Raw genomic sequence first — 16,585 nt, forward strand, 5'->3', positions numbered from 1 at the left:
TCCTGTTCCTCAGTGTTTAATGTCTTTGTAGATCTGATCCAGAATGCACATGGACTAATGAGAAGTGGAGGAAGAAGACTGGGAAAACTGTACTAGTTTTTTCTTGAAAAATTTCAGTTTTTTTTCAGGTTATTCACAACTTTTTTGTTTGGATAGTTGATAAAAGTAAGTATTTTCATAATTTAATGGGTTTTTTTGCACTAAAACAAATAAAAAAATTGGCAGTTGTCATAATTTATAGGTTATTCTGTTCTTATTTTACTGGTTCGGTCCACCGCAGATCAAATCAGGCTGAATGTGGAACCTGACAGAACAGGAGTCTGAGAGCCCTGCTTCTGGTTTCCTGAAGCTGCTCTGTTCTTGTGAAGTCCGGCCTTTGAACGAACACTGAAGCTCTTTTGTTTCTCAGCTGAGACAGAACTCGGTGTAAATAAGAAACTGTCATTATCATCCGTTCCTCTGTGGCTGACTCACTGTGAACATACACTGATGCAACAGGCTGTAATCACTGACTTGATGATGTTCCTGAACAAACGCTGCTCTTCCTGGACCCTGGAACATTTACATAAGCGACCCTCCTCTAAGGCTGCACCACACTGGAAATAAACTGACATTGTGCTTTTTTTTTTTTTTCAACCCTGTGATATACACTACAAACAAAAAGCTAAAAGTGCGGGAGACTGTCGTTACCAATTTTTCCTCAGATCTGTCAAACCTCAGTCACATCCTCAGTATCCTGAATCTGTAAATCTGTCTGTCATTACTCAGATTACAGATTTCTTATTGTCATTTGACAGCACAGAGTACATCAAATGAGATTTCGATCGATGATTAGGGACATCTTGCCGCCACCACTGAACCCTTTTCGTTGAAATTTGCAGTGAAGAACAAGATAATGCAAAGCACAAATATAAGACATCATACAGTTTTCACACAGTACACGTGCGCACATGCTGGAATTTTTTCATGGATTTGAAAGGAATTCGCAGGATAGGGTGAAAAAAAACAAACAGGGTAGACAGCAGACCAGATTTGGGGTTGGGGCAAGGAGAAGTGTATGTGGCACTGGACGCTGGACAAGACAAGTAGAAAAAAACAAAAAACAAAAAAACAAAAACAAAAGTAGTGTGAGAAGATACTCCTTGGTAAAATGTCCAAATAAAAGAGGATACACGAGCAAAGGTGTCAGAAAAATGGGCAGTGATGACTGGGAGTACAGTTGGTGTCGGCTGCTGCTTATCGGTACAGAAAAAAAGAAAAGAAAAGAAGAAGTGTATGTATGTTGTGTATTTCTTTGGAATGTGTGTGCAAGATAAGACACAACAGTGGGTCATTCTGTCCTTCACTTGTCAGCAGTCTTATCAGCCTCAGCCTCACAGTGAACAGTTTCTTAGTTCCATCCACCACAAACAAACCATGTGTTTACAAACAGAGCCAGGAGGAAACTGGGCATCTGAGGAACTTTGCCACGACGTGCATTGTGGGAAACGGAGGCTCATGCCACTGTCTGCCAGTGGCAGCGCAACCATATGATATTATATGGATGAAACAAACATGATGCAGAAACGGCTGAAACGCGGAAACAGCTGGAGGAATATGTATAGAGGGAAGGAAGCTCCTGCTGTTTCTGCATCGTGTCTGTTCCAGCTGCTGCAGTCAGGCGGCTGCACAAACCTCTGTTTTCCCACAATGCACGTCGCGGCAAAATTCCTCAGATGCCCGAGTTCCCTCCTGGTTCTATTTGTAAACACATGGTTTGTTTGTAGTGGATGGAACTAAGAAACTGTTCACTGTAATGCAGGAGATTCAGGTGAGTAATGACAGACAGACGAACAGATTCATGATTCATGGGGGGGGGGGGGTTATCTGATGAATCAATGAGTTATTAAAATAATCTATAGATTAAGTGATTATTAAAATCATCGTTAGTTGCAGCCCTAGGAAGGAATTACATTTAAATAACAGTAACAAGTAATCTGTAATGGATTACAATTTGGACGTAACTTGCACAACACTGATAAATGAAAGCATGTCTTTGTAAAAGCTCTGGACTGAGTAAACAACAGCTCTGTGTGGAGCTGAGGCATATTTTGTCAGTAAAGTGTGGCCTGAAGGAAGACATTCCTGCACAGGGAGAGGATGGAACAGGGTGGAGGAAAAAAACTATTCAGATTAATGTAGGAAAATAAGAGGAGAAATGACAAACAACCAAAGTTATAGGGTTGGTGAATACATAAAACAAATCCTCACGCTTGAGAAGCTGAAACAAGTGACAGTTTGATGTTTTTGCATGAAAATAACATTACCTTGATGTAAATCCTTTGTTTCTCTGTCTTGCGTTCTGACTGTCTTCTGTGTGGGATGATGTTGTTTTATATAAGAACAATATTTTCATCAGAAAAATGCTGCAAAAAAGACAGTTAACACAGAATTCTGCCAGTAAACTTAAAGGAAACATTGATGTTTTTATCTCAAATCAGCATGAACAAAGCAAGGCAAGGCAGGTTTATTTCTACAGCACATTTAATGTACAAGACAATCCAAAGCACTTTACATAAAACGTTAAAAACAGCACAGTAGGGAAGCAATAAAAAGTACAGCAGTGTTTTTCAACCTTGGGGTCGTGACCCCACATGGGGTCGCCTGGAATTCAAATGGGGTCGTCTGAAATTTCTAGTAATTGATAAAAAATAAAAAACAATTACTAATAAAAAAAATATATGGTGAGTTGACAGAGACAATCCCAGTCCATAACAGACATGACAAACTGTGGTTGTGAAACTGCAGCACTGTGGTTCTGTTTCTGTGTCAAATGTTCACTGTGGTCAGTTTCAGATGCTGCAGCTCTTTCATAATTCATAGTTTCAGTTCTTGTTTGTTCAGTATTAATTGTCCTCCTTGTAAATCACAGCTGGACTGACTGGACAGATCCTGACCAAGGAAAATAAAATTCTCACTTTGTGCAAAAAAAAGTTACTGTTCTGGGGTCAGCAGAAATTTGTGATGTTAAACTGGGGTTACGAGCCAAAAAGGTTGGGAACCACTGGGTTATGTCCTGCAGTAACACACTAAGGTTGGATTTTTGATTTTCAGAGTATTTCGATGAGTGAACTATAAAGGGTTAAGAACAGTATGTTATGGGGCGGCCATGGCTCAGGTGGTAGAGCGGGTCGTCCAATAACCGAAGGGTTGGCTGTTCGAATCCCGCTCTGTCCGTGTGCTGTTGTGTTCTTGGGCAAGACACTTCACCCTCCTTGCCTCCAGTGCTGCTACTCACACTGGTGTATGGATGTTCGGTGGTGGTGGGAGGGGCCGTAGGTGCAGATTGTCAGCCACACTTCCGTCAGTCTGCCCCAGGACAGCTGTGGATACAGATGTAGTTCACCACCACCAGAGGGAGAATGTGAGAGCGAATGAAGAATGGATCCACTGTACGCGCTTTGAGTATGCGTTCATAGAAAAACACTATATAAATCTAATCCATTCTTATTATTATTATTAGTATTATTATTATTATATAGACTACATGTCCTCTAAAATTAACATTTATTTGCAACATAGTATAGCAAACTATTACATGATCAAAAACAAATTAATTTTAGCAAAAAAAATAAGTAAGTAAGTAAAGCTTTATTTATATAGCACTTTTTAAAACAACATGTTACAAAGTGCTTAACATAAAGGGGAGATCGATCAAATCAAATCAAATTCTGTTGGGTTTCTGATTCTGTTGGGTTTTTGTAAATTGGCTTAGAGTCTGGTTTTGACCAACTCCATATATAAAATGTCAAGAGATAACTTTTTTTGTGATCTGGCGCCATATAAATAAAATTTGATTGATTGAGTGATTTAATTGGTTTTCCCCTGTAAGTCGCTTTGGAAAAAAGTGTCTGGCAAATGCGTAAACATAAACATAAACAAATCAAATCAAATTTTAAGCCAATTTACAGAAACCCAACAGAATCCTCCAGGAGCAAACACTTCTGACTGGTGCCAGTGGTCAGGACAAACTTCCCTTTAACAGTAGAAACCTGGAGCAGACCCAGACTCCTGAAGGATGGCCGTCTGCCTGGACCAGCTGGGGTTAAAGAGAGAAAGTAAAGGAGGAGAAAAGAGAGAGCGATAGAGATAGAGAGAGACTGGGGGAGAGGGGGAGGGGGAATGTTACCGTTCTGGGGTCAGCAGAAATTTGTGATGTTAAACTGGGGTTACGAGCCAAAAAGGTTGGGAACCACTGGGTTATGTGCTGCAATAACACACGAAGGTTGGATTTTTGATTTTCAGAGTATTTCGATGAGTGAACTATAAAGGGTTAAGAATAGCAGAATCGTTTAAATCTTAATGTTATTCATCCCTCCATGTGATAGAAGCAGCCTCCTGTTGGAGTCCTCCTCCTGTTTAGAATGACACCTTCACTCTCCTCCATGTTTATTTGTGTCGTCTTCATGCAAATTTCCGTGTGGCAGCGTTGTCCACATGACAAACATACTGTCTGACATAATGACGGAAATGACATACGCAGCGTGAACCAACAGGCATTTGTCTGTTGTTGCACATTTCTATCATTGTATCACACAGCTCTGTCTGCATCTTAATATAAACAGCCCATTTGTGAAAAGCAGTGAAGCTGAAAAGATTTAATCAAGGACAAAAACATACAAAGGCTGTAATGGTAAAAACGGGAGCCCACAGACTGTGTTGGACCAGTCGCTCCCACTCGTACGGTGTCTTTTTCCAACGGTGGCAGATGGCAGCGCTCTGCTCACCGGCACGACTGTTGGCACCATGAGAGGGAAGAGGAGGGAGGGAGGGAGGGAGGAGGAGGGACTGTGCCGCCGGTGAAAACACCAAAAACGGCAGCTCACAAAAAACCCACCGCTGCCCTTTAGCCACACGCACCAACGTCCATTTACATGGTCATTAATTAAAGCCTGCAATCTGCTCGTCCAGCCATCTGCTGCAGCCACCAATAATACCTCCAGTCCACATCCACACAAAAACCATGGTTACAGAAGCAGAGGAAGACTGGGGTCTGCAGCCGTTTAGGCCTGGACCCATGTGGGTAGCCTCAGAGCAGAACTGCCTGTCTGTGCAAATGCAAACCACACAGATTATCGGGATTTACCAGGAATTCTCTGGCCCAGGTAAAGAAATTCCTGGTAATAAAAGTTCCTGGGAATGTCGGTGGAAAAGGGTCGTATGTTATGACTTTCTCTCAGTCTTTGTTTTTATCTGTTGTGTTTTATTTGTATTATATTCCGAACATTTTCACGCTTTAGTTCAGGGGGGTCAGACTCATTTTAGTTCAGTTCCACATTCAGCTAGATCTGATCTGCAGTGGGCCGGACCAGTCAAATAATAACAGAATATTAAAGCTGCAAGCAGCATTGGGCGGGACCTCGCACCGGGCGTTCCGCCTCCCCCGCGATCCGCCTCCCGTGACCATCCACACCTCAGCTCCACTCACACCTCTCCATCCCCATAGGAGTTCCCACCCTTTAGTGTCCGTCCTCCTTACATCTGTACAGAACACCAGCGACCCTCTGCTGAAACCACCATCACCTTTAAAATGACACTTTTATTTTGGAAACCCTACTGTGTGTATGTGCATTTGTTTTGTATGTGAGAGAAAGAATCAGTTAGAAACATGAATTGAAATTGTATGAATAATTGAGCATTAAAGTGATGATTTACCACATTTAAGGCTTTTATTTTGGAAAAACCCTATTGTGTGAGCATGTGTGTCTGTGAGAAAGAGTACTTTTGAATGAAGAAACATTGTACAAACAGTTGAGCGTTTGATCATAAAAATGAAAAGAAGTTATGTAATAGAAATTTTGTATTATTGGTAATTGGGGTTTTATTTTGAAAAAATGTACTCCGTGTACTTTTGAATGTGTGCAAAATTTCCAATATCCAAAATACAATGCAGTAAAATCTGTTTTAAAATGGAGAAAGAAAAAAAAAAAAAAAAAAAAATCTGGATTGCCTGGGACTTGAATGTGGGTCCTCTTGTTCCATAGGCAGCTACATGAACCACTGCACTACAGACAGACATTTACTAATGTGCACCAGGAAGAGTTTTATAGGGACTTTGTCATTGTTAAAAGTGAAAGTAAACAGTCTTCAAAAAATCGCCATAATTCCATAACCGTAGGTCGTATCTGAAAAATTCTTTCACTTTTGGATTCTGCAGACTTGTGGGAATTTAATGAGGTATAACTTTTTGGTCAAAAGTCTGAAATGAATAAGCAGTAATTGCACAAACAGAGTAACTTTCAAAGGCAGATTGCCAACTTCCTGTTGGAGTTAGCTCATGAGTGTCAGTGTATGATTTGTCGGCTCAATCAGACCAACATTTTGGCATTTGTTTCATGTTTCTGTGACATTCCTACTGGCCGCTAGGGCAGATTTTGTGTGTTTTTTAGTACATAGGTGGCGCTACAGAGTCCATTTTGGCACCCAAGGGGTTAATTTTGATATTGACTCAAAGTGTTCACCAATCATGACATACATGGCAAATTTGGTGAGTTTTGGAGCATGTTAAGGGGGTCAAATGGCAGTCTAAAATAAAATAAGTATGAAAATAAACAAATTGTTATAAATCAATAATCGTAGATCGTATCTCAAAAATTTTTGCATGGGAGCGTTGTGCTGAGTCCCGTGAACGCGTAGATATGTCACATGTGGAGGAAAACTCCAAAGTGAAAATTGAGTTCCAAACATCGCAACTTTGCAGGCTTGTAAAAAAAAAAAACTAAGACAGTTCTGGAAAAAGTACGAGATCACTTTTTTGGGGAGGGTTGACTCTATGTTTTGGCGCTATTTAGAAGTCAATACGACAAACGGTGTCATCGGAGTTAGTTTTAAAAAATTTTATTTTGAAAGGCACATTGCGAACTTCCTGTTGCAGATAGGTCATAAGTGTCAGCGTAACATTTTTAGAGCATGTTCCAACCAACATTTTGGCGTATGTTTCATGTCTCTACGACATTCCTACTGGCCACTACGGCTTTTATGGTGTTTTTTCACATAGGTGGCGCTAGAGAGGCCATTTGGGCACCTATGGGGTTAATTTTTACATTTTATCAAATTTTTCGCCAGGCCTGACATGTGTGCCAAATTTGGTGAGTTTTCGAGCACGTTTAGGGGGTCAAAATCCAGTTTAAAGCGTCACGGAAAAATAATAATAATATAAAAACGAACGAATAACAATAGGGCCTTGCTTGCAGGCAAGGCCTCTCACTGTGTGAGAGGGCCTTACCTTTCGGCTCGGTCCCTAAATATAGAAATAATGTCAACTCCAAACTTTTCTCTATGTTGTCATGGCCCGGCTCTAGGAATGACAGAAGGACGCCGACAACAAAATGTGCAGTAAAGAATAAAGTGATTTCTTTAGAATAAATAAAGAGAAATGTGCAAACAATATAACTGGTATGGGATGTGGCATCTGTAGCATCAGCAATGGGGTGAGTGTTGAGGCGAGTGAGTGTGATGAGTGTGAGTGTTGTCTGGTGTAAAACAGAAGACAAAGGTAACAAAAAAATACGGGTGGTCTGGCGCTGGTGTTGGCCTGAGCGGCGAAGGAGAGAGAGAGTGTCCGGAGCTTTACCGCTGGTATAAATAGGCGTGGCGCGTCGGGCCCAGACGTGCATGTGCGCTGATCCGCCCCTAAAGGCTGGTTTATGCTCACTGCATGAACGTGACGTGCAGAAAATAGACGCGGGGAGTCGGCACGAGAGTACGCGTGGTGCTTTTATACTCTGGGCGGTTCCACTTGGCGTCTATTCCCAAACTGCAGGCAGCAGTGTGCCACAAACGCACGTCTATCACAGTAAAAACTAGAGAAGAAGAAAATGATCAATAAACTTCCGTCCTCCGGATGGAAATGTGTGTCTGTTTCCCTGTGTTGAATAAAATTCCAGCTCAACTCTCTCAGAATCCGTGGGATGTTTGGCCCCTCCCCCCTGGGTCTCCCCTTCTCCCTTTGGCGGTCTTTTCGGTGGTCTTCAGCGGTCTTCACATATCTGTCCTGAATGTTTCTCCAGGTTTTTTTTGCCCATTCCTCCTCTTTGCAACTGTCGCAGCAGTTTCCCTCCATGAATCATTCCCCACTCAGCTGTGGCAGTGGTCCTGCTGTGACCACTCATCCCAGTGCCTGTACTTCTGTACTTCTACCACCAGGAGCTCCTGAATGTCAGCCATGTTGTCCACGCGTCTCTTACAAATTTTCTGAGGTGCGTGACGCGGAAAGTTTCCTCTTGAGATGAGCCGCGCGAAGGGGCGTGGCTGTGAAAATGAGGTCAATTGACCGCATGAAGCTGCGCAGAGCTGATGACTGTTTTCGTGGTGCGTTTTGAATTTCCCCTTGGGGATTAATAAAGTAAATCTATCTATCTATCTATCTATCTATCTATCTATCTATCTATCTATCTATCTATCTATCTATCTATCTATCTATCTATCTATCTATCTATCTATCTATCTATCTATCTATCTATCTATCTATCTATCTATCTATCTATCTCACAAATGGCACTTTAACACATTTTTCACATTTGGACTGAATTTAAGGACTATTCACTTGATTTGACCGAATCCACCCTTTTTTTCCCCTGAAAATCTCATTGCAGCTCTTCTTTTCTTTTCTACATATCGTCAGCCTCACAGCATAATTGCCTAACTCATACACAAATGAACAAAAGTATGTGGACACGTTGAATTCAGGTGTTTCTTTTCTAACAGGGGTCTGGGATACAAAACAACAATGACTAATGTCAGAATATAGTTTTATATTATGGGATAAATATCAGTGCGTTGGTTAGTTTGGTTTAAATTGTAAATCTTTGCTTCCAAAACTTAGGAAAAATGATTTTAGGGTCAGATGACACCAGTCCATTTTCTGTGACCCCGCCCACCTAGCACAAGGGGTCAGCCCAGAGTTTGAAGACCAGTTTACAAGGATGATAAAAGGGATGTGCACTGGAATGTCTGGATCCATTTCCCTGTTTGGGGTGTGGATCCTCAGTGGAGTTACATTTTGTTTGTGATCAGATCAAGTCAATAATAAATTTATAAAAATGAGACCAAAAAGAATCTGAACTTATTCTTGGAGCTTCCAACAAAAGAACATGTTAACAGTAGGGATGCACCGATACCACTGTTTTCCAGACCGAGTACTAGTACTTACATTTGAGTACTTGCCGATACAGAGTACAGATACGAGTACTTAATAATCCCATTCCAGTTGTTGGTTCCTTTTGTAAATGTGCTTTATTGTCGTTGTCATTAGTCTGACTGGAACAAAGTGCTGCTACTGACATTTAATGTGTTGGAATGAACTCTTGTCAATTAATCCACCAGGGGGCGCCGCTCTGAATTAACCATACTGGACAAATTCCACGAAGAAGAGGAAAGTTTAATGAAGAAGAAGAAGGAGAAAGTCAGTAATAACAAACATGGAGACGACAGAGGGAACACTACTGTGATACTAATGTTGCAGCGTTTTCTCTGGTAAGGTTTAAAAGTTTAGCTTCAGCGGGAAGAGAAAAGACAAATGAGTGATCAGTTTAGTTTTCACTTCCACTGGTGGAGGTCCGCACCGCTCCGTACTCCCGCTGGTATTCTCCGTCTGGGTACTCATCCTCCAGCAGCTGGAAAACAGATGGAATGTACGCAGAGGACGGACAGAAGGCTGCGTCTGTATCTGTCTGTGTCTGGAACGTTACTGTCAGTCAGCCTTACTTTTCTCACCGTCATTTATTTGGTCCATCTCCACACTCTTCACACTCACACACATTATTCCTCCTCCTCGTACCTGCTGCACTGAACTGGGAATGTAACACAGCCGTAAGTGGTATCAGTGCATTTGTATCGGATTACTTTTATGAGTACGAATACGATAACACACACTGAGTATGGGTATCGGTGCATCCCTAGTTAACAGTACGGAATTCTGAAATGTGTTGTAACGCTGTCAACAGGTGTGAATGATAGAATTCCAACAGAGACATGACAGTGGCTGGGTACCGCAGTGGAAGAGGCCTGGAAAGGTCAGTGCAGGGCTAATCTGTTCATATGCCCACAGCAGCAGCAGCAGCAGGCAGAGCTGCCGCTGCCCAGCTGAAGAGTGAACAGTTGTGTCATAAGAGACGGCCTGTGTGCAGCTCAATAAAAGGCCGCTCTCCACAAACAGACGGAGCCAGATGGACCGGGAGCGTGTGTTTGACGAGACTACCGAGATCACCGACACTATACCGGGAACTCACCAAGGTTATTATCGTGAACGAAAACTAACGAAATGACGAAAACTACAATTGTAAAAACATTTTCATTAACTGAAATAAATAAAAACTATAATTAAAAGAAAAAAAACGATAACTAACTGAAACTGTATTGTGTGCTTACAAAACTAACTAAAACGGATAAATATTCTGGATAAAATTCCCTTTGTTTTCGTCTTTGTCGATGTCAGATTGGTATAAAATTGATTTATTTCCCTCAAGCAATTTTCTGTGCTGTCACCATACGACACTTTTTGCTCCGTCACTTGTGTTCACTTGTGGTTTCCAGTCGTCTTCTGGTCCCCACTCTACCTGGAAACATGGAGACTAAAGCAGCAGAGTCCTGTCTGGGATTGATTTGAATACGACGACAGAGAAGAAGAGAAAAGAGACCACTAAACTAAAACTAAGCATTTAGAAAATAACAAAAACTAATAAAAACTAGCAAACCTGCTCTAAAAATGAATTAAAATGAACTGAATTAGAGAAAAAAAAAGTCAAAACTAAATAAAACTAAACTATAATGAAAAATCCAAAACTTTTAGAACCTTGGTTGGAACAAAAAAAAAAAAAGACAGAAAACAAACGTCATCATCACGGGAAAAATAAGCTAAATTTTAACAATATTATGCCTCACCTTTTCACTTGTACATGTGCATTACACACAATGTTACACAAACATAATATTATTGTAATTTTGAAGTTTGGAATGTGTAACTAAAATAAGAATGTCTACAATATTATGGGTCAACTTATGAACACAACTTACAAATCGGATCTACAAATCCACAAATCATTTAGTAACAGACAGAATATAGTTCAAATTGTACTTCATTTTCAGGTTGTTCATATTTTATTGTCAGGGTTATTAGACTATTATTTGCCTGTAGATCACATTGGGCTCAAACCAGTTCAACACCACAGACTGTTTGTATGTTCAGTGTCATTTTTGCGCTCCATAAAATCATGCCACAGGCCGGATCGGAACCTTTAGAAGGCCGGTTTTGACCCACGGGCCGCATGTTTGACACCTGTGTGTTAAAACTTAGAAGATCAGTAAAGTGGTGAGACCTTCGTTGTCATGGTAACAGTGATGAAGACAGTCGAGGCTGGTTAAAGAACAGAGAACGTTTGAGGTCACGTTTAAGATAAAGCCCAGTCGGAAGAAGTATTCAGAGAAGTATTCAGATCCTTTAATTAAATGAAACATCAAACAACAAACTGTCCTCACCTCACCTCTGGCTGGCGTCCAATACAGCAGACAATGCGTACTTTCTTTTCCGTGATGGTGACGTTTGTTTTCTGTCTTTTTGTTTGTTCCAAACAAGGTTCTAATAGTTTAGGATTTTTCATTCTAGTTTAGTTTTATTTAGTTTTGACTTTTTTTTTCTCTAGTTCAGTTAGTTTTAAGTTGTTTTTAGAGCAGGTTTGATAGTTTTTATTAGTTTTCATTGTTTTCTAAATGCTTAGTTTTAGTTCAGTTGTAGTTCAGTGGTCTCTTTTCTCTTCTTCTCTGTGGTCGTATTCAAATAAATCCCAGACAGGACTCTGCTGCTTTCTCCCAACTTTAGTCTCCATGTTTCCAGGTAGAGTGGGGACCAGAAGACGACTGGAAACCACAAGTGACGGACCAAAAAGTGTCGTATGGTGACAGCACAGAAAACTGTAAATGTAAATATTTTCATAATTTAATGTTTTTATTGCACTAAAATCAAGAGAAAAACTTGCAGTTGTCATTATTTATAGGTTTTTATGCTATTATTTTAATGGTTCAGCCCACTTGAGATGGAATTAGGCTGAATGTGGAACCTGAACTAAAATGAGTTTGACAGCCCTGTTTTAACACAACTAAGCTGCTTTTCCCACCTTAACCGAATAATAACATAATGAATCAAGACTCGGACTGCAGAAGCCTGTGAATTACAAGGTTTTAATAGTTTTGGATTTTTAATTTATAGTTTAGTTTGAATACGATGACAGAGAAGAAGAGAAAAGAGACGACTAAACTAAAATTAAACTAAAACTAAGCATTTAGAAAATAACGAAAACTAATAAAAACTAGCAAACCTGCTCTAAAAACTAATTAAAACGAATTGAATTAGAGAAAAAAAAAGTCAAAACTAAATAAAATAAATCCCAGACAGGGCTCTGCAGCTTTCTCCCAACTTTAGTCTCCATGTTTCCAGGTAGAGTGGGGACGAGCATTAGTCAAAGCTGCTTTGATCATTTTGAAGCAAGAACTGACCACGTAGCTGAAGATCAACGCTGCATCTGTCATCAGCGGTGCCTTCATGAACCTCAGGAGCTTCATATCTAAAATCCAGGAGCTAAAAAACAAGCTTTAGCCGACAGTTTCCAACTCGTTGGCACACCTGCTAGCGCAGGAATCTTCGCCGGAGGCCACGTCTGGGTGTGCACACAGTAAAGCGGCGGCTGAGCGAAGCTGACGGTGGGAGGAAGGCCAACTGTGACTCAGCAGCTGCCTGGATCCGCTGCCAAAGCACACTGGAGTCGGTCCAGGTCTGAGAGCGTCTCTAAGCACAGATGATCCCGGCGATACTACTCATTACAATCAGACTGAGTGAGCAGACGCATGGAGCACAGAGGGCGCTGGATGCAGGGTTGAGAGATGTCTGATGAGGGTTCAGACCCAGTGGGAGTGGAGGTGTGATACCAGTGAGTAACGGATGACGCAGCGTTACTGTCTGCTTTAAACCATCTGTGAAGCCAAAAGCACTCTGGGTAAAAATAGGCAAAGAGATGATGTCAAACACCAGATAAGCTGTCACTGAGAAAACGCATTTCACATTATACATTATTTAGAGTTTTATCAACCCTTAGACCAACGTTTTTCCAACCTTGGGGTCATGACCCCACGTGGGGTCGCCTGAAATGTCTAGTAATTGATGAAAAAAAACAAAAAAAGACTTACTAATAAAAAATATGTGGTGAGTTGACAGAGACAGTCACATACAGGGGTTGGACAAAATAATGGAAACACCTTCACCTCAAGATGATAATGCCCCAATCCATACAGCTAGAATTGTTACAGAATGGCATGAGGAACATTCTAATGAAGTTGAGCATCTCGTATGGCCGGCACAGTCCCCAGACCTCAACATTATTGAGCATTTATGGTCAGTTTTAGAGATTCAAGTAAGACGTCGATTTCCACCGCCATCGTCTCTAAAAGAGTTGGAGGGTATTCTAACTGAAGAATGGCTTCAAATTCCTTTGGAAACAATTCACAAGTTGTATGAATCAATACCTCGGAGAATTGAGGCTGTAATTGCCGCAAAAGGCGGACCTACACCATATTAAATTATGTTTTGTTGATGTTTTAAGGTGTTTCCATTATTTTGTCCAACCCCTGTACATAAAAGACAAACTGTGGTTGTGAAGCTGCAGCACTGTGGTTCTGTTTGTGTCAAATGTTCATTGTGGTCAGTTTCAGATGCTGCAGCTCTTTCATAATTCATAGTTTGAGTTCTCCTTTGTTCAGTAATGACAACTGCCCCGCCCCCAACTTTCGCTGAATGCTTCTATGACAGGCTGTATGGTTGTTTGCTTCAAAATATTTCAATTAATAAAAGTTATAATGCGAAAAAGTACAATGAATGTGCATTTATCGCTACTGTTCGCATTAATATATTCCTGTCTGTGTGTTTCTTCCGCTTCGTACTAGCCACCATTCTGACATATTCTGACAGATACGCAGTGCACATGCGTAGATGAGCTCTGGATCGTATGCGAAAGGGCCAACCGCCCCGGCATCATCTGCTCCTATTATTTGTACATACTGTATGTGTTATATTTTCTGTGCAGAGATGGAAATATGAAAGACAGTTAATGCAAACACACCTGTTTGTACTCTTTTATTCCCTCACCCAATGAGAATCAATAACACTGGTCTACAATTTTTTAGAAATGATTTGCTTCAGACATGAAATGTGCTAAATGTTACGTATTTTAATAAGATTAATTGGAAAATAAATGACAAAAGTGATGGTTTGCTGATGTTTTCAAGGTATATGATTAAGTGTTATTACGCATATATATTGGTTTATGTACATTTATATAATAGTTTTATAAATCTTCCACTAAATAGAACCTGTAAAGTGAATGTATTCTAATGTGCAGACAGTGTTTGGAAGTAGATCTTGTAGCTCTGAGACAAATATTCCTTTTGAGTCAAACCCATTCTCTCGTTAATTCTTGAGTTTCACATTTTGACCCCAGGCTGTATCTTGGAAAGTTCAGCCAACCAGCATTTAGGACTTGATTTTTCTTTATCAGTGACTCTCATGTGGTAAAATTTCATTACTTTTATTCTGGAAGCATTTTCCTTGTAGACCTGTGTAAGAGAATCGATAAGGAATCAGAATCGTTACATTTTTATCGATTCCCATCCCTACATGACACACAGGAGTTAGTACTTGATTACATAACCATTGTTTTTGATGACTATTGATGGTCTAATAATTTTTTCCGTGACTGCATAGACCCTTTAATGACTAAATCTAACCAAACTGGGACTGAAAATGGTATTTAATCGACTTGCTTGGACTTCTACATTAAAACCCACATGGGTGTATTTCCACACGACAGGACTGACTCTTTCTTCCTCTCTTTTTCTGCAGCCATCAAGGTGAACTGTCAGGGCTCATGTGGGATCACAAACAAATTGAACGATGCCTCTTGGAGTCTGGAGGAGCAGTACTTCAACAGCACACTGTCGGTGGCAGATAAAGGTAAGAACTAACAGACTATGAACATTTGAACAGGATCTGAAACTGGAATGTCTGTAAAACAGAATTTCAGTTTGAACACAGGAACATTTTGTGATTATAACATTAGATCCTGTTGGGATCAAATAAAATTGTGTTTAGTATTTGTGCAGATTTCTGGTGTAAGGAAATAATTTAAAAAAAGAAAAAAACAAAAAATTGCCTTTTTAACAGTATCATGATATATTGTGATATATCATATCGTGATCCTCATATTGTGATTTGTATCGTATCGGCAGATTCTTGCCGATACACAGCCCTAATTATTAGTCTTTGGTACATTTATTACCTCCGCCAAGGAGGTTATGTTTTTGCCAGGGTTTGTTTGTTTGTTTGTCTGTCTGTTTGTTTGTCTGTCCGTTAGTGTGCAACATAACTCAAAAAGTTATGGACAGATTTGGATGAAATTTTCAGGGTTTGTTGGAAATGGGATGAGGAAGAAATGATTAAATTTTGGTGGTGATTGGGGGTGGGGGGGCCCACGGGGGGGGGGGGGGGGCACTGATCGTTAGTGTGCAACATAACTCAAAAAGTTATGGACAGATTTGGATGAAATTTTTCAGGGTTTGTTGGAAATGGGATAAGGAAGAAATGATTACATTTTGGTGGTGATCGGGGGGGGGGGGGGCCCCGGGGGGGGGGGGGGGGGGGGGGCACTGATCAGCCTTGGCGGAGGTCTGTGCTCTCCGAGTGCTTCTAGTTTGTGTATTTGGTAGTGATGTCCCAACCTGGATTTTTTTTGTTTTGCTTCCAATCCAGTTTTTTTGGGGATTAGTTTTGCCGATACTGATCCAATACCGATCTGACATGGACTTTACAATGAAATTTTGATTTAAATTTGGAGTCATTATTTATAGGTTATTATACTATTATTTTACTGTAGATCACAGTTGGTCTGAATGTGGAACTGGAACTAAAACAACTATGACACCAAAAAAGGTTTGAAACCACAGGTGAACCTGATCTTCTCTAGACTCATGCAGGACATACGTTTCTGAGCCAGTGTGAGTAGAAAGGAGGAGAAACCGCTTGCATTTCAACACAGTATTACCTGTGACAAAGTAAAACATAATATATTGATAATTAGCACAGCTTTGAACAAGCCGTGCACTTTGTTGTAGGCCGTGCTTTTCGAAAATTAACCGTGCAAATCACAGCTGTACGATTGGCTGCCTAATACAGTGGTGAAAAAGGCCTTAAATCTCCTTAATGTGTGTTAAGTATCGTCTTCTGACATCCAGTATGTGAAGCACAGCGGTTTATGGGCCTCTGATATGAACACTGAAATGTCATAGGACCGCTGTGTGACGTGATAAAGGGCCGCCGCCTCTCACCTCATTTGGTTTATGGGAAATCAGCAGGAGCAGGTTTAATCTCATGGAGAATGAGATGGTTTTCACTGCCACATGGGGGGGGGGGGCTTCAATCAGGCAGAGTAACAGCCTGCATGAGCACAGGTTTGGTCATCAGTCTCAGAGGACGAGGTGGACGACGGGGACATGGTCGACGGAGGAC

General features: G+C 40.8%; 1 protein-coding gene across 1 annotated transcript in view; it reads left to right on the forward strand.

Annotated features, from left to right (window-relative positions):
• Nucleotides 1–16,585, forward strand: part of arrdc1b (arrestin domain containing 1b) — a 99,915-nt gene that overhangs the window by 43,016 nt on the left and 40,314 nt on the right. The window contains exon 2 of the mRNA XM_030150718.1: nt 14,924–15,034. Coding sequence (XP_030006578.1) covers nt 14,924–15,034 — 111 coding nt within the window. The remainder of the gene's footprint in view (nt 1–14,923; nt 15,035–16,585) is intronic.

Source organism: Sphaeramia orbicularis, chromosome 12 (genome assembly GCF_902148855.1).
Source record: "Sphaeramia orbicularis chromosome 12, fSphaOr1.1, whole genome shotgun sequence".
NCBI classification, from domain to species: Eukaryota; Metazoa; Chordata; class Actinopteri; order Kurtiformes; family Apogonidae; genus Sphaeramia; species Sphaeramia orbicularis.